Source organism: Neopsephotus bourkii, unplaced genomic scaffold, assembly GCF_033783945.1.
Source record: "Neopsephotus bourkii isolate Nb327-2 ecotype Australia unplaced genomic scaffold, CSIRO-AGI_Nbou_v1 NB_1493, whole genome shotgun sequence".
NCBI classification, from domain to species: domain Eukaryota; kingdom Metazoa; phylum Chordata; class Aves; order Psittaciformes; family Psittacidae; genus Neopsephotus; species Neopsephotus bourkii.
Genome location: NW_026901969.1, coordinates 5010084 through 5032948, shown reverse-complemented (window position 1 = coordinate 5032948; position 22865 = coordinate 5010084). Strand labels below are relative to the sequence as shown.

General features: G+C 38.0%; 1 protein-coding gene across 4 annotated transcripts in view; it reads left to right on the top strand.

The window, feature by feature from the left end:
* Window positions 1–22865, top strand: part of SYT1 (synaptotagmin 1) — a 352054-nt gene that overhangs the window by 260947 nt on the left and 68242 nt on the right. For 3 of the 4 annotated variants that reach the window (XM_061369379.1, XM_061369378.1, XM_061369377.1), the window contains 3 exons: window positions 9531–9653; window positions 12864–13031; window positions 16556–16723. In XM_061369379.1, the coding sequence (XP_061225363.1) occupies window positions 9531–9653; window positions 12864–13031; window positions 16556–16723 (459 nt within the window). The remainder of the gene's footprint in view (window positions 1–9530; window positions 9654–12863; window positions 13032–16555; window positions 16724–22865) is intronic. The other variant, XM_061369381.1, reaches the window with a different exon arrangement.

The window sequence follows — 22865 nt, the reverse complement described above, 5'->3', positions numbered from 1 at the left end:
TTATTGTAAAAAGGTCATTTCTCCATGGTTTTTACTAATGTTTGTGTGTGGATGTTTTAATTTTTATTTCTTCCTTCTATGTCCTCCTTGTCTATGTTGTGTCTCATGACTGTTCTGGATTGTCACTTGCGGTAGGTTTATTTTGCTATTTGGACACAACTAGTCTAAAGCTCTGACACATACAGTCTTCTGACAGCTCTGGCTCCTTAGTTGAGATTTATATGTAGTAGCTTTGATACACACATCAAGAGGCTGAACTAAATTGATTTGGGTTTTTTTTGGTTGGGTATGTGTTTGGGGGGAGGCTAGAGGAAGGCAGAAGAAAACAGGTTGTCATTCTTTCTGTAGTTAAAGTATTAAACTGTACTAGAAAGCTCAAGTTTAAAATTGATAGGCACATAAAATAACTTGCTCATTTTATTTCCCTTTTGTGTAAATGTCATCATATCAAAAGTAGAGGAAAACAGTGTGTACTTTTAATGTCTTCATTTCTGAGTGTTGCTAAAATGATTGGTACCTCATGAAACTTGCTGTGGGCTCTTGCATCATCTCAGTACAGTGCCCATGCTTTAAGTTCTTTGTGCTCCACACCAATCTCCTTTAAGTGGTCTTACTCCAGATTTCAGTTGGTACAACTGAGTGACAACTAGCACCAGTGTTCCTATGAGATCTTCTCATCATAGTTTTCATCTTTAATAAATTGCCAGTCTCTGCTAATGCCTCTGTTGGGCTCCCACTGCTTTTTTCTATGGAAATAAGGAAGTCCCCAAACACCCAGCTCCAGAGACACTATAATAACTGCTAATTTATTGGGTCTGAATTTCAGACATTGGTAAAGCAAAATTCTTGCTTAAGGTCAGCCTGTGGGCTGAGGAAAGGAAAGGAATAGACATGATTATTTCAGTCATGAACACTGGTGTTGAAAACTTACCAAAATTTAGCCCTATTGCTTTGGAAAATAATTGTTATGGTGATCTGGACATTTTATTAGGTAACAAAGCATCTGTGGAGAAGGAGATTTTTTTTAGCTCAGTCCTTTCTCATTGCATCATGCTAACACACTACTGAAAGATTTTTGACTGACAGTGAATGTGATGAAATGGGAAATCTGGGATCAGGTATATGTACTACACTCTGGAATGAGTAGTATATTCCTGGTTCTGCTACTAGCTTCAGTCAGCCACCTGACTTCTCTGAATGTTTGGATTTCCTTTATATAGGCTTTCCTTTTACATCAGGGTTATGTGCTAACTTCATCAGTATACTCTGATTAATGTTCATCTGTTAATAGCTGAACCCAGGACAGGTGCTATAAAGTAACATGATATCAACAGCTGCAATTGCACCCAACCAAACTTCAGCATATAAGGGTTTTCTTAGACTATTTCACGTTATAATTTTAACTCACATTATAATTTTAGCTGTTGAGCAGTGAACACTCTTGCCCTCATAGAGCTAAAATAGTGAAGGAACTATTTTTTTTAATGTCAGGTGCCCTGAAATATTTCAAAGTAGTATGTGTTGACCTGGCATAATGAAGACAATAGCCAAAATGAAGTCAGTAAAATCCACACTGACATTCAGAGAGCCTGGATTTCACTTGTAGAAGCCAAGCCTTTATTGCCAGAAATAATCCAAGAGGATCTTTTTGAGGGACAGGAGCTCTGTTGCTGGCAGTGGTCTTTTTTATGCAATGTTTGCTCATGTGTTTGTTTTCCCAGTTGAATGCATAGAGAATAGTGAGTGTATTTGTTCCACAGTGCCACCTGTCTTGGTCTTAGAATGCCAACTCCTATTTGTTTGCATCTTCAGCCCATGGTGGCATTAATGCTCACCATGGCTTATCCACAGTGCAGTGAGATCCTAATTCACACTCAGAAAGACACCATGTGCTGCAGAGCCATTGCAGTGTAGAAAAGTAGTCAGAAAAAATGGGGGCATGTCTTTCTTATACTATGGCAGTCAAAGTGGATTGACTGTCCATAGGACAGTCCAATCCATTGGAGTCCCATTGGTACATTAATTCAACCTCAGGCTTGACCAATCATCCCGCTTTTTCATCTGCCCCAGAAGACAACTGTGCAGGGTGCATAAAACTTCCTGGAAAATGTGAAAATAAGGTGTTCATGAGGATACAATGTTACAGATGAGTGTTTCTGTTCTGCAGGGTTTTCTGCAAAACTCTGTTGTTGCTTAGATTTATGTTAGACTTCAGAACCCTGAAAATATGGAAGCAGCAGCTGTGAGCCATAAGGCAGGGCTTATTTGCATTTCTGTCTCTTCCTCCCATTCACACCCAAGAAGACATAGGAGCTTGCTTCGCATACTTCCTGAGTTTTTCTCTTCCTTTTAAAAAACACTTTTCCTGTCAAATTCATTTATTACTCTTATTGTAACCTATTGTACCATTAGGACGATATGCAGATACAGATCCTACTCATTTTCTTACATGTCTTATTTTCTATACTTAAGGTCTTGCCACTGGAAACGTCCACTGTAGAATAATAGAATGGTTTGGATTGGAAGGAACCTTAAAGCTCATCCAGTTCCAGCCCCTCTGCCACAGGCAGGGACACCTTCCGCTAGACCAGGTTGCTCCAAACCCTGTCCAGCCTGACTTGAACACTTCCAGGGATGAGGCAGCCACAGCTTCTCTGAGCAGCCTGTGCCAGTGCCTCACCACCCTCACAGGGGAAAACTGCTTCCTAATAGCTAATCTAAATCTACCGTCTTTCAGTTTTGACTTTAGAGCCGTTCCCCCTTGTCCTGTCACTTCACACCCTTGTAAAAAGCGCCTCTCCAGATTTTCTGTAGGTTCTTTAGGTACTGCAAGGCTGCTACTATGTCTCCCTGGAGCCTTCTCCAGGCTGAACAACCCCAGCTGTCTCAGACTGTCTCCATAGGGGAGGTACTCCAATGCTCTGATCGTCTTTGTGGCCATCCTTCAGGTCTACTCCAACAGATCCATGTCCTTATGTTGTTTCTTGTGATATTTTGATTAAAAAGAAACAAATCCTGAATTCTTTATTCAAGACCAGAGTCTACAGGTTCCTAATGAGTGGTGTCTAGGAAGTATGCAATTATTCCGTAAATTAAGTTATTTAAATCATGCTCTAGAGACATTTACCTGTAACCACTGATTATATGGAGAGCTAAACTCTTATAGTAAGTGCTTGAAGTTAGTGGGTATGAATAACATACACCAGGAAGAGCAGTTCATATCAATGAGGTATAAACTTCAAGGCTCACTGGAAATATTTAATTGTTTACTTTTTAAGCAAAGGCATTTATTCTTTACAAAATGATGAGCAATAAATATGAATAGCAAAATAACCTTCAAGCATGAGAATATTAGATAGTTGATAAATTTCTATTTAGAGGATGATCGTATCTCTTTTTAAGCAACTGAGACAAAAGAAACAGGTCTTTACCAACTTTTTCTCCATAATGTGGCACCCAGTAAATCATGTCTAGCTATATTTAGATTAATTTTTTACTGTTAAGTAGATGTAGTCTATGTAGCAATTATATAGCAGGACAGATTTTTCAAACAGAAATAAATGTAGCACTTGGAGTGGTCCTCCCATGTTGAGAAGCCAGCTCTGTCCCCAAGTATGCTTCCATCTGGCCTGCTGCCATTCGCCTGTGGAGGCTGAAGAACAATTGATTGAGCAGCATGCACTGGCCAAGCAGCCTAAAACTGCATCCTACTCACAGCCTGCTGCTTAGCACAACCAAACACTACCATATGGGAAGTGGGGGCAGAACACACTAGCGAACTTGCAAGAGTGCTTGCTTCTTTTAGTTCATGTACATGGGCCCTGCATTCAAAGCAGAGCCCTGACCCACATGCTGAACTTCCAAAATAGGCCCCTGGCTGAGATCAGTTATATCTTTTCCCAGGAAATAAACACTGGCTACAAGAAAAACAGATTGATTTGCGGGCTTAACAGCTCCAACTTCAGTGTATGTATTCCTGTTTTACACTGAATACCTCCAGCATTTGCTGTATATCTTCTGTTGCACCAGAATTAGTTGGTATTTTAGTATTCAGACAATTCAGCGAGCTGTTAAGCTGAATGTGATGACCTCCTGTCATAGAGCTCCTAAAGAAATAAAGCCATTTGAATAACACAACAGACCATTTAAAACCTGGATAACAAGCAATGAAGTAATGTCAATGCCTCACATGCTCAACACAGCAGGGTCATGCTCATCCTGTGCATCAGTGTGGCCCACTGCTGGTGTGTGTGAAGCCAACACTCCTACAGCAGTAATGGCAAAGTAGATTTCACAATGACCAAAGCCTGGCTCAGCCACTGGAAACCCATGCGCAACACACACTTTAAATTAAGTCATGGAGAGAAAGCAGATGCTGAATGAATTAAATGTTGCCTTTCCTTCTGAGGGACTCTGATAGAGAATGTGTTACAATCACAGGCTTTTCTGATTCGTGATGCAGAATCAGCCAGGAATTTTTAAAGACTTTTGTTTTCTTCTGGGATGAAAATGGGCCAGGTCAAGATTACGGTGTTTCTGAATGTGAAATAAATTAATAAGAGGTGCACCACCATTAGTGGAAATGCAGCCATTCCTAGGTGTGGAGGAAAAATTACCTTTCTGATAAATTCATTGTTGGACATGGCACAGAACATTCTCACTGCAAACTCATATTGTTTTCTTCCATTCAGCTCAGCAGGCATTGCACAAGCCTGAGGACTGGGCATCATTCACTTGTTAAAAAAATATCCCCTTCGCAATGTGAACAAAGGAAATGATTGATGGGGCAGGCAGAGATGGAACTTGGAATGGCAGCATGCACCGTGAAGCAAATAAATGTACAGGCTGCAGTCAATGTTTCGCTTCCTAATGTCTCTCCATGATAATCGGTAACTTGTTTCCTTTAAAGTGACGACATAGGCCACCCTGTGAGTGGAAGGAACCCTAAAAACAGTGTTAGTGAAAGCATTTCTTTGCACATGACAGTGAAAGATACTTGCAGTCTTAAATAGCATGTGACATGAACCAGGCATTACCATTGAGACATTAGGGTAACTGTTACTGGAATCAAAATGCAGAATACACCTTCATGGGTCTTTGCATCCTCTTGGTGACTCAGACACAATTGCAGCCTCTGCCTCTCTGTACAGGAGACAAGGAAGTACAATTGTTTTGCCAGCAGCTTTGTTATCTGAGTCTTGTCTCAGTTCACTTTCCTCGAGCTTCTGCCCATGTGCAACCAGCAGACCAGATGTGCTAAATACCTTGCAAACCCGCTTGATTTCTACGCATAGTTTTGGAAGGGATTAAATGAAAGTGTACATAAAGCTGTTTTAATCCCCAGAACCTCTTTTGTAGTTTGTGGTGGAAAGTAATGGGATAAACCCAGTGACGAGGTACAGGGCTTTGGAGAAACAGCTGGAAGCAAGGGATGTTCTTAGTATCTGGAGGCAGCACCACTGGAGGGAGGCTTTGGCAGCTAGGGGAATAAGAAGGGGAGGAAGCTCAGGAAATGTAAAAACCCACTGCAAGGTGTAGAATTTGCAGAGCTGCAATTACAAGCAGTTTTGGTTTTTCTTTCCTTTTTTAATGCAAAAGATGCAACATCAAAAAAAAATAGTAATAAAACAAAGTGTTTTCTTCAACAACCCAGAAGAAAAGATGAGACTGTGAAACCATTCTTAATTATGTTATGGAAGTAAAGAAACAACCGGCAGATTCAGCTGTGGATCCCGGATCACTGTAATTTAGCACTGTTTATTGTAGGAACCACTACAAAGCAGATGAGATGTAGATGAGAGTAAAAAATTATTAACTAAACATGGCACAGAAAAGAAAATCCTGATGCTGTAACTAGATTTATGTCCATTGGATCTAGAACTAATTACATAACTCATTCAAATATGGATTAAATGAGGGATTGCTCAAAAGTTCATTTTGTCTTCCAGGTCTAAGAAAACATATATCTTGTGTGGCCCTGTTAAGGTCCCTGGCACAAAGTAACTTTTCCCACTTGCTGGTTTCATTAGATTTGGATGTATCACCTTGTAATGCATGCACTGGATAAGCACTTTTTTTTTTTTTTGTATATTCCTACACCTGCTTACAGATAAGCCTTCATTTTTCAGATACTTTACGTATGCAGGAGGATATAGGGGTTTCATTGTTGTGTGTTTCTGCGTCTGTTGTGCAGAAATGAAGAAAGCACTTGAGTGAAATTCACAGTCATCCCAAATTAGAAAAACGTAAATCTGGTCTCCAGCACAATGTAATAAGGCGTTTTGTGTTGCATATTTCACAGAAAAAGCATTTTAAATGTCATGGAATTAAAAGAAATATTAGGAAAGGCAAGGCTTATATTCCTCTGCATTTAAGACCAAGCTTTCTGATTATAGTTGTGTCAGTTGAAGAGGCTTGAGGAAAAAGCTAGCTTATAATTAAAAATCTTTTATTGTTTCTAAAACCAGTAAAATATAGCTGCTTATTTTAATTGATTGTAACAACAATAGGATCCAATATAGTGTGATACAGTGTGCTATAAATTGAGGGTTGCAGTACTATTCCATTAAATATTGATCTTTCAGAGAATCTCAATACAAAATGAAAATCCCTGCAGGGTGTTTCAAGTACTTTAAAGCAGTCCAATTCTTTTTCCTCTTTGGAATTCAGCAGCTGCATCAAACACAAAACTTCAGTGCTTCCTTTGACTCAGCTTCTTGTACCTTTGGCCTCTACTTCGAAAGCAAATTCTTTTCTTGGCAGTATAAACTGTTATGTACAGACTCCTGTAGACATAATAATTTGTCATTTCTTCCCTCCCCCCCCCAGTGCCATGACCTTGGCCAAATCTAAACACCATCATTCTTAATGTTTCTTAGTGCTTCAGTGTTTCTGAGTCATGGCCAAGAAGAATCATAGCTCCTCAGCTGATGTAACATGCAACGTTTTCCATCTCCCCAGGAGATAACTTTCACCTTCCAACAGGCTTTCCATAACCTGTGAAGAGTTAACCAAGTGCAGGCAATGTTTTCTGCCTGCTTTTCAAAATTCCCTTGCAAGAGGGATGTTAGCTTCCCACTGTATTTTCAATATAAGTAAGAATCCTTTCACATTGAGTGAGCTACAGGTCTGGCATCTCCCAGGCTGATCAGCTATGCAGAAGAATATATCATTTTCCTAGCAATGGTTTTGTCACAATTGTCTTAGTGCAATAGTCACAAATTCACCATACCGAGGAATTAGCATATAAGTTTCTTTTTGTATTCTGCCTTTTATCCCTGAGGAATGGCTGTAGGATATTTCCTCTCAAACAAAATACAGGTCAAAAGTAGATGAAACAGCAGAAATCCAGCAACTATCACAGAAACAGTGATATACTGGAGCTGTTTATCACTGTTCTGTCATGGAGTCCTCTATTAAGGCAGTACTAGGATGAATCAGAGCAGTGGGTCTTGGAGTTAGCATCCCACTCTGAGTTATTGCTTCCTGTTTTCTCCAAGCTCTGATATATGTGGTTCCTTTGGTTGGATTGAGTCATTTTTTGTGTTGTTTTTTTCCTGATCACAAAACCTCAAGCTTAATTTTATTGCCAGTGAAAGCAAGGTGTTTCGCTAATCACATCACCCCATATACTGAAATGTCCACATTGATTCTGCAGGAGCTGTGCTTCTTGCCATGGAGCCTGTCAGTTTTGAAGTGTCACCATTGTTGTTGTGCTAACAGAAAAGTTGTGCTACAGCCAGGGAACTCACTAACAGCTCAGCAACTTAAATATCTTAAAATAATTTTCATTTTAGGCATCTCAGCCCTTTGAAATAGAAGTGGTTTAGTGCAAAAAGTATTACTCTTCCAATATTACGGGTGATTCTTACTCACTGCTGACTTTTCCCACCAATCTCATCCAGGTACACTGTAATTTATGTCCCTAGTAAAGAGTCCATCATTCATTAACTTTCAGATATTTAACTCAAACCCAGCTCTTCAGCTTGCATAAATCAATGTTCTTGCATTGATTTCAGTTGAGCTATGACAGCTGAATTTCTAGCTTATTTTTGAAAGCAGAGAAATAATCGCTTAATACTGTACACTTTTACATCTGACCTTCTGAGTTTAGGTCCAGATTCTGAAAAATAACTTTTTCTACTTCAGAGATCAATCTTTCTTCTTACCATACCCCCACAATTGTTGTGTGACCCCCACTGCATTCATGGCTGAGTGAGAATGTTAATGCTTTCATGTTCAGTCTTTCACCAACCACCATCAACTATGGATATAGTGACTTTCCAGCCTTGCTCTGTCTTCAAATAAAGAGCTGCTGCATCCCATTTGTAAATGCTGTAGATTCCTTCAGACCACCTGACATTGCGAAAAAAGAGCATAACAAATCTTACTCTTGCACTTAAAAGTTCTGTGCAAGCAGAAGTTTCATATAGAAGGAACTTCCGTCCAGACAGGGCTTGTTACAGATAATAAGCATACTATTTAACATGCAAATAACAATTCTGGATGAATGCTCAGTATTGATTCCTTGATTTCACACTATCAACTTTATTTGCACATTTTCCACAATTTTTCACTATTTGTCTCATCACTTTTGCCCATTTTTCAGTTCTTACTTAGGTAAGAATCTGCTGAAATATGATCTACAAAGTTAGTTCTTGTTCATACAGTTTAATAATTGTATGAATTCCCTTTTTCACAGTACAAATACTTCTGCTTTCTGGTACAGTAAAAAAATGATTACATCATTTAGTATTTTAATTATGTATAAAATCTAAGGTACCTGCTGTGTCCTTTAAAAATAGCAGGGTTTATGCAATCGAAAAAGCTGTAAGCAGTTCTGTATTTCTTTTTGTGTTTCCTCCTAAGCAAACTAAAATCAACTTGCAATCAATTTGGTTCAGCCAAGCTTTATAGTGAGAATGAATAAAAAGGAAATTGGTCTCGGGAGGGAGAGAAACAGAGAAACATGCATTTGCTAATGGCATGGTGAAAACTTTGCTTCCATATTCATTCTAAATAAACATGAAAAATGTTTGGCATATGATTGTAGGAAGAACTCATCCACAGCACATGCTCTTAATCATAGTAATCCTACAGAAATGTGTTGCCAATTGCAAACAATTCACAGCATGCACAACCAGGTTTGACATTGCCAAGATATTCTTAAGTTGAATGGATGTATGACTTTGCTTATTTAATAGCATGTTTGCCTCCTTGTGCCTCTTTAAGAGCCAGTGTGAGCCCAGAAGAATTTTTTCATATTGAGCTGGTATTTTGTTTCTACTTTCAGGTTTTATAACAATGGTTGCTTGTAATAGTCGAAGAAGCTTTCGTCCTACTTCCATTGCTTGCTTGCTGATTTACAATATCTTCCTGAGCAACCTAAATAGTATACAAATATATGTAATTTGCATATTTGGACTTCTGCTGTCATGCTTGCTTTTAATGGCTTTTACATAGATTTGAGGACAGTGTCTATGCTAAACTGAAGAGTTTACTTTATTTATGAATATATTCCTTCTTTCTAGGCTCTTAAGGATGATGATGCTGAGACTGGGCTGACTGATGGGGAAGAGAAAGAAGAACCCAAAGAAGTGGAGAAGTTAGGGAAAATCCAATATTCTTTGGATTATGACTTCCAGAACAATCAGGTTTGAAACAACCAACCTGTAACCTTTCATTTCTGTGTGTGCAAAGGGAGAATGAAGTAATACATTTAATATGGTAGATATTTCTGAAATCCTTACTAATTGTACAGAGCAAAAGGAGCATGACTAAAAAAGCATGACTAAAGATTCATGACAGAGGTACTAGTAAATTGGAATCCGATGTACTTGGAGTTTATATTGCATCTTTAATCAAAATTGAAGACAGTTTTATCTAATAGTTATTAATAACTTTTTATACTGAGACATCACCAATCAATGTCAAACCACATTACATTATGGAGTCTGCATGCAGACAGTAAAAGATAGCTTCAGCCTTCAGCTATTTAAAATGTAAGCAAACAAAATATGGGAGGTAGACGAGAGGGACATAGAAGTAAGTAGGTCTTTTAGCAAATTGGTAAGATGGCCAGGAATAGCTTTCTCTCACTTCAAGTGTGCACTTTGCTTTATTAGCTGCATCAGGTTGTGTTGCTCTCCATTAAAGTATATCTGCTAGTCAGGAAAATTTTAATTTGGAACAAAACAAAACAAACAAAAAAAAAGGTAAATTTGGACAAGAGAAATCTCTCCAGTCACGGACTGATACTCCTTCAGTACCCTACTCTGAAACTGGTAAGACCAAACTTTCACATACTGAGCCAAGTTTTCAGTAGGAATAGGTACCATAATATGATACAGACCTAGAATCAACCTACTTAACAGGTCTGACCACACCCTAAACTAGCTCATATTTAATTGCCCTCCCTGGCCTTCTGCTGTGGTTGGGATCATTTTGTCAATTATGTCAATTCACAGCCTCACATTAAAACTGGCTTAACTTTGGACTTCTTCACTTTTACTGCATGGCTTTCAGTGAACTTGAGAATACATACCCTTCATTTCATTTTTTGACAGCTTAAGTCAAAACCACATTATTCTTCTCTATTTATGGAAAGAAATGGCTACTGAATTTAAATCCCTGTTTATTTTTATTCATCTGAACTGACTTTTACATGTACTTGTGGTTTTTTTTCCACAGTCAATTTCTTTGGTTTTTGCTGTTCTCAGAATGCAGTGCACTTACTTGTTGCAAGACAAAGAAAATAAGAGAAATAAAATTTTCTGTGTCAGCACCAGCTATGACCTGGCATAATACATAGTATTTTCCTGTCTTTTCAACTATGTTCTGACTACCAGTGCTTATTGGCAATGCAAGAGCAAAAAATCATTCTGAAGCCTTTAAAGAACCTGTGGCTAAAGGAGCTTTTCTTCAACTGCCAGAAGACTGGCCATGTGCTGAGTCACACTCATCCCCCTTGAAATCAGTATGAAATCAGTGTGAAGTGTTAGACCCTTCAGAAGCAGAAGGTCTGAAGAGGGGGAAAGGAAAAGCTGCAAATGTGTTCTGACAGATGGATTTCAGTTTTGTTAGAATATGAAAACAAACTTTGTGTGAATTTCGTTAAAGGAAATGTTGATTCATTAATTAGAAAATAGGATGTGAGAGCAAAAAAATCTGTAAAAGTGTGTAATATTTAATTAAGGTAATAAATTGAGTCACGGATGCCTGTTTTGTTTTGCTGCTTAAAACTATGTTGCAGCTTGGAATTTGTCGGGGGATAAACAGTAGAAGAGGGGATTCATTTAGGTTAGTATAGTTCAGTGGCATGAAACTACAGACCAAAAATCCGGCTAATGCATTGCACAAGGCTGAGAATGGAGACAAGATCACCAATGTACTCTCCAAAGTATGATGCTTCAGTTTCAGAGAAAGAAATTTTTTAAATCAATTCAATTGCTTTTCCATTCTTTCAAGTAGAAGTCATAGACTTGGTTTTCACTCTTAGATGTGAAAGACTGGATGTAGATCCTGAGTCTGTCCATGTATTTATGAACTGTTACGCATCTAGGAAAAGAATTAGATAGAAGTGTGTCTTACAGCTAAAGGAAAATATTTCATGTATCTTAAAAGTCCTAATTTTATATAGCATATATAAAATTATAGCTTAATTTTAATTGGAAGAGTCCTTAAGAGGGAGCTTAAGAGGGAAATTTCCCAGGGATTTTCCATTGGAAAATATGCAAGCCATACTGTGAATTTAAAACTGGTAAAAGTCAGTCCAGCTTTGAGAAATCTCTCAGAAGCTTCTTTTCTAGATGGACTATGTAGTTCTATATTCCAGTTGTTAGAGCTTCTGTTTTCAATTTTGAACGATTCGTCTATGAGAGAAACAAATACATTGTGACTGAAGCACTGGTTTTTAAGAAATATTATCAGATTTCATCCTCAGTTCTTAATATCTTGCTTCCACATTGACCTTGAAGAGTCACTTGAATGTTTACCTTAGTTCTGACGTGAAGCTAGATTAAAAGTATTTCTTTGTCTCAACTCCCTTGTGCTGATGAGGCCTAATACAAGCCGGTATGTCAACATAACATGACATAACTAACATAACATAACCCTTTGTTTATAACACTAAAAAAATTGCCAAGGTATTTACAGGTTTCAAATGTGCTTCAGTCTGACTTTTAAAAGTACAGAAGAGATTTAAGAAACTGATTTTTTTCTGGTTTGCAACGAGATTATGAATTTTTATTAGGGTTTAGTTACCAAAGGTTAGATTTTATGTGGTATTTTTCGAAAATGTTGTCCTTACTTTACTATCTAAACCCATTTGTATACATAGCAAGAGAAGTTAAATACAAGGAAAACTACAAAATCCATTTCTTTTCAGCAAAGCTCTGCTTGAGGATTTGCATTTGATATATCACCTTTGTGTGTTTGGTTAGGGGGAAGGTTACATGCTGGGGATTTAGAATACAAATTTTGTAGTCAAAATTAGACATTCTTGATTGTTTAATAATGTGATTTCCATTCATGGTGCCCAGCATAGAAATATAATGCACAAGAGGAGGGAGCAATTGAAAGTTATTTGATTGCAGTCTTTAAAAAGATGAAGTCTGTATTTAGCTGTAATCAGCTGCCCTTTGAAAACCTGTTTTCTGCTTAAAAACAGCCTTTGTAGAGTCTGCATCTGCCATAATTGGTTTTCCAAAGTCTATAGCGTTGCTTCATTTGCCTTCCTTGAAGGAGGGGAATATTTTTTCATAGACCAGAAATAGAGTCTCCATGTTTATTTCTCTGTTACAGTTTGGGGTTTTTTTATAAATATCTATTTGAAATGTCCTTCTGCTGTTTTTCTCTCTTTTCAGCTTCTGGTTGGAATTATTCAAGCAGCTGAGCTGCCTGCATTAGATATGGGTGGTACATCTGATCCCTATGTGAAAGTTTTCCTGCTGCCTGACAAGAAGAAGAAATATGAGACAAAAGTCCACAGAAAGACCCTTAACCCTGTTTTCAATGAGCAATTTACATTCAAGGTATTTTTTTGATAATTATTGAAACTTTTTTATTTAACGACTATCTCATGTTTGGCTACTGTGTTAGACATATTAGTTAATTGGTAGGTGAGCATAGTGGGTTTTCATGTCGTAGAAACCTCTGATACTCAGTCTTCTTATGATGGAATGGTATAACACAGGGTCAGACCTCAGGAGGTGTAAAAGGCACAGTTTGATTTTAGGCACTTTGGTTAGCTGATGTATGACAATCCAATCCATATTTTATGGCTGGATAAAACTTACAAGAAAGTGAGAAAACAGTGACACCTTGACAAATGTTGGGTAAATTTCACTAGGCCAGCATTTTCTGTAAATAACTTTGATTTGTGAATTTCAGTATATCATTTCTTTTCCCCTCAAAAAGGTAAACAGATGAAGGACAATATGGCAGATTAATCTTGCTGGACTTTGTCATAGCAATTTTGCTATGCTACTTTACATATGAAAAGAAATCGTGTCTCAGGTTTAATGACATAAGAGTTAAATAAATGTAGCTAAGCCTTAAGTTGAATATTGAAGTCATTCCAATAATATCTATCAACAGTGTTTTTCTAAAACTGTAGCCGTACCTAAACGCCAGTTAAATACAAGTATGTTTTATAGGGCTTCTCCTAATATACATTCCTCTGCTGTTACTTTAGGCCTTTCTCTCTGTGCCCAATCTTATAATGACAGCTACAGATTGAAAACAGGAACAGTGAAAGACTCAGGCTATGTAATCATTCAATGAGAAAGATATCCCTGGAGGCCAGAACCACCACTGCATATATAAGCTTATTTTTTCCCTTGAAGATGTTCATAAAAGTAATCTTTTGTGGGGAGTTATTTTTTCCTTGAGCTTCCCTGAGAGAGCATTTAAAAGAAAACAGAGTTCTAAATTACAGATTCCCATGAAGCTCACAAAAGAAAAAAGAAACAAAGGTACAAATTACAAATCCAGTCTTCCATTCCTGGGCTGTAATGTCCACTGTTTTAAGTCACATCTTTAGTATTCAAGTTTTATACTCCAGAAGAAAATTTGCTTTCAGCACAATACCTGACAATGTTTAGGTGCATCCCAGTATGAAACTGATCATCCCTTTGATACTGTGGTCTGTACTCAAGAGAAAACCCATGGTAAATGCCAGCATTATTCTGGGGACTACAGTGAAATAGTGACCATTTAACTAGTGCTGCAACTGTAATAAATAATTTCACTGGGAACTTTTGACAATGTAGTTGGGCAGAGCCTTACTTCTGTGACCCACTTCAGGTAGTGCACAACTTCTGTTGGCATCCTTACCATCTCCCGTTTTGGCAGAGCTGCCCACCAGGCAGGCCAGGCCTGTTTTGTTACCTTCTCCCAGGGCACAGCTGTGAGCTGCCAGCCTTCCTCCTAAAGAAAGGCTAATGGGAGTGAGTGCATTATGTTTCTTATGTATTGCAGAAACATAACACAGCCCTGGACCTCAATCCTTCTTTGGGTGGTTCCCTGTGTTAGTCCCCTTTTCAATTGTTTCCCAGACATCTGTGGTGCTGTTCCAGGTTGCATGTGTTAATCAGGCTCCAGCTGTCTGAATTGTATACCTTCTCAGCCCCAAAGCAGAAAGAGAGTTCATGTCTAAAGGGGGCCTACACGAAATCTGGAGGGGCTTTTTACAAGGGTCTTGTAGTGACAGGCCAAGGGGGAATGGCTGTAAACTGAAAGAGGGTAGATTTAGATTAGACATTAGGAAGAAGTTTTCCCTTGTGAGGGTGGTGAGACACTGGAAGAGGTTGCCCCAAGAAGCTGTGGCTGCCTCATCCCTGGCAGTGTTCAAGGCCAGGTTAGAAAGGTCTTGTAGCAACCTGGTCTAGTGGAAGGTGTCCCTGTCGGTGGCAGGGAGGTTGGAACTGAATTATCTTTAAGGTTTCTTCCAACCCAAAGCATGCTAAGATTCTATGACATGTCCGTGCCAGAAAAACACTTATCTACCAGGGTCTTACCTGAATTATGTCAAGAGGCTGGGTATCTCTGAGCAGAGCAGAAAGCAGGGAGAGGGAGCAATCCTTCACAAGAGCTGAGGACATCCTTAGTAGTCCTGAACAAACCTGGAGGCTGAGGCTGCTTTAGAGGTAATGAAGGGAGGAAGCATTTAAAAAGGGAGGTAGCTAAAATAAGCTTTAGTGAGCTCAAGTTACAAAAAAAACCAAAAGAAAACCCACAACTATATAATGATAGATGTAGTCTTTCCATGCATTCCAAATGAACAGGATCCATTAAGTGGCATTATAAACTGATGGAGAAGGAAACTTTAGAAAATTTTTCTTCTCCTGTTTTTGATTCTGTGTAAAAATAAAAGTGAAATTATGTAGTATTTTGCCTTCCACGTATATTTGTCTTCTATAGCTTTTTAGAAGTTACACAGAATTTGCAGAATCAAAATAGATTTTGCTGTAGTATTTATTACAATACATAACCCTGTGCCCACTGAAACTGATTTACTCAGTAATGGAAGCTGGAGCTGGCTCTCAACTTGAAAAGATTCTTTTAAACATTATATAACATGTTAGGAAAGAAAGAAAAGTCCTTGTGTTATTAGTATTTTAAAAAGCAAGTTGGAGGCAAACAGGAGCAGAAGACAACAGTCCTTTTGTTTAAACAGACTGGAGCATACAGAAATTTTGTTAATTGACTGTGTTAATGCCACACTTTTATTTCTGTTTTTGTATAGACAATAACAAAATGTTTACTGAAGCCCATGGAAACCATTTATACTTGCAGAATATATGCAAATTGACCAAGTGTTCAATATAAGTCCAAACAATCCCTAAATCTGACCTCTCCAGACAGCCACGCAAGCGTAGCTTACCTGAGCTGAACATCTTCATCCGAATATTAAAGTTGTGACTCATAAGCATCCTAACTCACAGCATCTGTCCAAAACATCAAAACAGCTGGAGAGTTAGTCAGAACTTGGCCTTCTGCCACCACAATTTCTAGCTGTACACTGTGACTTGGAAAGCACTTTAGTGTCTACAGTGTGAAAGGTATAATAATGAAAAATATGCCCTGGTCAGTAATAGGCAGTGGTACTGTAAGAGAACTATTTAGTGTCTAATTACTCTGTGTCAGATACAGTAAGCCATTTTTGTTTTTTTCATCAGTCTGGGAGCTATCCATTTCTGAGTGATGACAGTTGATCTATTGAGGAAAAGACACCATTGTGTGAAAAGTTCATGTGTCTTCACTGCAAATAATTGGGCTTTCTCTTTGAGTTTCATCACCCACAAAACGATTTGAAGTAGAATGAGAGAAATGCAAGGAGTGATAAGTGAGCTGCCACATTGTTCTATCAAGTGCCAGAGCCTGGCCTCAAAAAATACTGCATCTGGTGACTCTGAAACAAATACACCTCATAATTTTCTCTGCAGCTCAATTTACCTGAGATGACAGCTGATAAACCAAAGAAATAGATTTGCATTGTAGTGGGCTGATCTTTATTGTTTCAGATAGAGAGTTTGTCATTTTCTCGCCTTTGCAGGTGCCATATTCCGAGCTGGGTGGAAAAACTTTAGTGATGGCAGTTTATGACTTTGATCGTTTCTCCAAACATGATATCATTGGGGAGTATAAGGTTGCAATGAACACAGTGGACTTTGGTCATGTCACTGAGGAATGGAGGGACTTGCAAAGTGCAGAGAAGGAAGAGGTAAGAAAAATCAACCTTTTTTTCTTTTCCCCCACAATACTTTTATCCTTAGCCAGAGAAACAGTCAAACTAGCAACATTTTTTTTGCCGAGACAGCTCCCATCTGTTATCAACATTTCTCAGACTTACTTCACCTGATAAATTTTTGATAAACATCTTTTCCAGTACTCACTGAATGGTGCATTCTCCTTTGCTAATCCTATTTTCAATATTTGTGATACTTTATGCAACATATTAAGAAAGTTTTCATGAATTTGACTTTTTCTTGAATTGACGCAGTTTGGGTACATAGAATTTACATTTGAATTATAAGAAAGAGCTTTGTGTATTTAGGTTTCTTTGTGGTCCTAATCATTCTCAATGTTTATATCTCAAGGCATCTTATTATGCATGAAGTTAACGGTAGGTATTCACTGAAATACCTTACAGTTCTGTTGAGCTGCTATGCAATAATATCCATTGATTAGAATTATGCATTTGACAAAGACCTTGAAATGGCATCTCACTCAAATATTAATCTTTTCTATTTTCCTCTCTGTGCCAATGTCCTGTGAGTTCATTATTTAGTAGGTATAGTGCTACATTTACATTGCATCCTGTGAAATTGTTCGTACTGGCACATCACCTTTTTCCTTGTTGTAAGCACATTTTGCACTCAGTTTTACATTATTTTTCCTTTTGATTGCTAGATAATATCTGCCCACTCATAATAGACTGCACGGCATGCTTCAGTTCTCTGGTGGGAGAAGAAGAAGTCGGAATCTGAGCTCCCTGTTGTCTATTTAGCTAATAAGCTGCTTTGGATTCAAGCCTTAGTTTCTGTAATTAAAGGGACATTTGCTGGATTAAATCTTTCCTTAATACAAGTGGCAAAACCCTGAGTATTGGATATAGGTTACAAGATGTGAAAAACTCATTGGGTGCTGAGCCATGCAGCCTTCACAGGCTTTCAAAAATGGTAGATTTTGTCTTGCCTTTTTCTGTGATTTCAAAGACTGTCTTTTTGGATGTTTTTCTTTGCTACGTATTGACTTGAAAGCCACTACTACACTGAGACTGTTCTGCATGCAGTTGTTTCATAGTGACAGCATTTGCAGTGCGCTCTTGCTGCATATGCAATGGTACCCATGCTATGTGGGCCACTTTCCTTCAACTCTTATAGCTAAGGATGAAAATTTAAAAAAGATAAAAAGTTTGCAGTTCAAGGGCCCTGTTTGTTTAAGGCCTCAGCATACCGGAAGGCTGGAAATGTGAAACTGCAGTGTATTTATTTTTGCAAACTATATTAAGTATGAAAATGGACTTTTATTGCACTGTTGTGTGTGATCTTAAAGTGTTTCATATTCTTCTGTTTCGAAACATGTAAAATAATCCAAATACTACACAAAGAAAAATTGAAAATTTACTTTTTTGATATAACTTTAATCTTCTAGCATATAAGCAATGATATAACCATATGCAACTGACTGATAACATAGTATAAATCAGTGTAGGGTTTCATCTGTCTTATGAAATAGAACATATGCCTGTTGAGTTTTCTAGCTCACATCCACAGTAGAACCTGACTCAGTCGCTTGGTTGCGTCATAAGGTTCATATCCTGCTAATAGAAAACAATGATAACATTGCTTGAAATAGTTGTCAGTGTGAGATACTTCCAGAAATGCATTCTGACTTGGTAGTAAGTCTTTATTAGAACAGAATAGGGTAATAAAAATAAATTATTCTTAAAGTATTAGGATCTTAGAACAGTATTACAGGTGCTTTAAATAGTTTGCAGTAGAGATGAAATCTGGGTTGTACAGAACTTGTGTTTTCAGAGGCCAAGTGAACTGGCAGATGTATATTTTTATATCTGTTTGTCATTTGTCAATTCTAATATATTTGCACGAGAGTCATGTCAGCTAGAAGAAAGTAGCTTTTCTTAGTTCCCTTTTGAGCCTCTGCCTTCACCTTTCTCAAAATTTCAGGTATTTTAAATGCAGAAAAAACACTGTCATATTTGTAGGATTTTATAGAGCCTTTTTTAGTTCATACCTATGTTTGGCTTTTTTATTTATTTCTTTTCTTACTATATATTATATAATAACCTAGGCAATATCATCCTGTGAATACATCATGGAAAACTGTGCTTACTCAAACTCTCTAGATATTTTTTTCTTAATACAGGAGGTCTTCTGTTTCATTTTTGCATCTCTATGCTCATAAGCATGCAAGCTATCCAATAAATATGAGAATATATCATAATTTAGGTTAGTCGGACTCTTTGTTAATCTTATTTTGTATATACTAGTTGTAGCTTTTCTACAACAGCTTCTGAGTTCATTGTGCAAATAAAAAGTGACCCCGCAGAAACCAGTTACTCAAGATGTAGGTAGGCTAAGCGTTTCTAATCAAAAAGGTCTTCACTTATTTCTGCTCTGTTACGGAAACTCTATTTCTGCCGTATATATAGTGAGGCTAATTCAAAGAATTGCTTACCAAGTTTAGAAAAGAAATCTCTATAAAGAACCAAGAGTCTGTTAGTAGTTTGGGAGCTGTTTCACACAAAATGTCATTCATTTTTCCATATTTCACTACTTCCGGGTACCTCACCATCTTTGGTGTTCCAGCCCCTGCTCTGCAACACAGATGCCAAACAAATTCCAGTGCGTAGAATAGGGAACAGAGAAGGATGAGAAAGGCCCTATCTCCATAAACCTGTTATCATCTGACTTTGCAGAATTCACAGCAGATACAGCTGCAACCACGAAGTGCCCTGGCTTCAGAATTAGCAAATACAGTACTGCATGTACAGCAGCTAACATGATTTACCTATGCCAGGTGTGGAGCAACAAACACATGCCTGTCTCTTGGTAATGGTCACAAACACAGTATGGTGTTCTGGCTTTCTGTTTGTAAGAAAACATGGTTAAAAAAAAAACAAACTAAAGCCTAAGCAACTGATCTTCCTCCAAGAATGTATGACAAACATAATTCTATTGCTACAAAAGTAGCTTTTGTAGACTATTCTGCATGTTACAATTGCATAATGAATTTATCATTGAAGAGGGTGTCTATATGTGGTCTACAATATTTGCCGAATGGCATGGTTTATTTCCTTCAGCATTAAGGTCTTAAGTTTGTCAGTTCTTAACAACCTAGTGCTAACTAAAATTCTAAATATGTTTCTAATTAAGTGTCATATGCCAGACTATCCTTTATGTTTTCATTATGACCCCTAAACAAGATGTATACCAAAGCATATCAGTGGCAGTTGTCACCAGTCTCTTTGAAAGAACCATCTAGGTGGCAACAGTCAAACTGAGTATAAAAATCTTATTTTTATTTCACTTCGTGTTGAATTCAGTTGATGCACATCACAGAATATACAATTTAATTAACACTGCAATCAGAGAGGGCAAAATCATTTTACAAGCAGTTACTTTTCTTTTTGCTCATAAAGTTCCATTGTACTTTCCATCCTTCTTTCTAAGCGTCCTTGACATCAATGGCAGAGGATGAAGGTTTAATGGAATATTTGAAGCTCTACCTCTAAGAGCCCAGGCATTTGAATGGCATCTCTCTGACACTGCATTCTCTTCTTGGAAAGGTCTTATTAATATATTTATGCTGGTGAAACACTTTGAAGGTACCAGGCTTTATGTAAGCATTTGTTATGTCTGTGAGAAGGCTTTCAGAATGTGTAAGTCTGTACAATGACTGCTAAATGTTGGGGAGGCCAGTACTTTGAATTCTTTTTCCCTGGCGGCTTTTAGCTCTTCTGTCTTTGTGAATATGTGGAGGTGATTTATGTAGCAGTCCCTCAGTCTCATATGACTGAGAGCATGGGAGGGAAGAGAGATAGATACTGAAAGGTTATTCACTCTTACCAAGTCTGACATATAATGGTTTGGGCACAGAGTGTTAGGAAACAGGTGATAGGAGTTTACTCTTCTGTATCATCTACCAGATGTCACTGCCATTAACTTTATCTGAGTAACACTGCATCCAATATCTGTTATCATTCCCGTACAGAAGGCCAGACAGCCCTCTTCTTTGCTCACAGCAGTGTGAATCATATTGAGAGTCATCTTCTGAATACTTCAACTGATTTCCCTCCAGACATTTGGTTATATCAGCACTAAAATTGAAAACCTGTTATAGCAAATAATTCCGAGACATTTTAGAGAGTATAAGGAAAAGCAGAAGCAATTCTTTCTCTTGAAACTGATGGAGGAGCAGAGCCTTATTCCATGAGGAGGAGTATCTTCAACCTGCCAGTATCGACCACCAAGAGTTCTGCAGACCTCTAATGACTGCCCACACGTAAGACTATATGCATTATCTGATCAGGCATCCACTTTGTATAGGTTACGTGATGGATGCGTGCTCATTTCACAGTGCATTGTGATGGGTATATTGTAATGGCTTCTGAGTTAGAAGTCTGCTGGAAAACACCAGAAAGATGCACAACAGCTTCTCTCCTACATGATGCACAATCCCAAGCAGGAAGGATGCTACATTACTGCTTTGTAAAGGGTTGAGATGCAAGTGGTCTGCACCTGGGGAGTGCACCAATTCTGTGAAGCTTGATGTGCTGTATTTATAAGGATTGTTCTTTCCTTCCTCCTCAAAAAATAAAAGTTGAAGAAAGAAGATGGAAATGTGGGCCTGAAATGAATGTATTTCATCCGTAGAAATGGAGACTGACAAAGTTAGTAAGCTGTCTAGCTTACTGAATCCTCAGCACTGAAACTTGCAGAGAGTTAAGAAAAAAGGACATTTTTACAAATGCCACTGTCAAATCACAGCAGCAAATCACTGTCATTTTCTGTTACATCAGAGATGGATAGATGATCTAATAAGCCTTTTCCATCTCTAATAATAATACTTAGTTCCTATATTACTTTGCAGATAGCACAGATAGAGCTTTGCAAACGAAAGTATCATTATCCTTATGGAGATGCTGTCAATGTCAGACAACTTTTAAAAAGTGAGGTCTCCTTTATTTAGCTGTTTGTTATGTTGGATCAGTATGTTTTCTGCATGGTGTTCAAGTTTTCTCAAGTTCACTTCTCTCACCAAATTAAAAATTGAAAGTGGTAAATCTAAGGAGGGGTTAATTTTCAGGTTCCAGAGTTCCACATAATAAATGTTCAATGTTGAACTCATGTTCAATTTTGTAAGAGCAGCATCTACCCTGCAAAGGAACTGAATTTGATAGTGAGACAGAGAACAACAGAGGACTTCTTAAGTTTGAGAATAAGCAAGCCTGATTTGAAATTCATCAGCAGTTAATTAGGCACATTTTATCTTGAAATTGAAGATGTTAAACTGTTGTAATTTTAAAGATAAAACCATCTGACTCGAGTAGAGCAGTCACAGTACTGTTTCAGGCTATTAGAATTAGACATTTCTTTTCTCGCCTTTCATACTCAAACTGCTGACATTCCATTATATACCTTTGTTGGGAATTCTCTTTCTTAACTCCCTCTCTGGAAGAGACTCTTACCTTAGGAGGTCAGAAGCATTCTTGTGTTATAACAAAAAGAATGTAATTGGCTGACTTGAAATCAAAAGGGAACTTGCCTTCATTCATCTCAGACCGTCTGACTTTACAGATATTGAATTCAAACACAGAGGACAGTAGAAAAGAATTTGTTCAGTGATAGTGTTAAATTCAGTCTCTGCTGGGCCCCTTCTGTTTCTGGACAGTGTTCATTCTGAGATCAGAAAAAATTGTATTGCTTCTCTGTCAAAAACATACTTACTTGTGTTTCAAGTGTGGAAGGGTGTCTTGGGGTTAAATTCTGCTGACAAAGTAGATTCTGTCCTTGGTCCTAAGGATCGAATGATCCATACATACTTGTCCATCATATTTGAAAAATCGTGGTGTTCAGGTGAAGTTCCCCACAACTGGAAAAAGGGAAATATAATCTCTATTTTCAAGAAGTGGAAAATGGATGACCCAGGGAGCTACAGACCAGTCAGTCTCACCTCCGTGCCTGGCAAAATCTTGGAGCAGATTGTCCTGGAAGGCATGCTAAGGCACATGGAAAACAACAAGGTGCTTGGTGACAGCCAGCATGGCTTCACTAAGGGGAAATCCTGCCTGACCAATTTGGTGGCCTTCTATAATGGAGGTACAGAAGTGATGGACA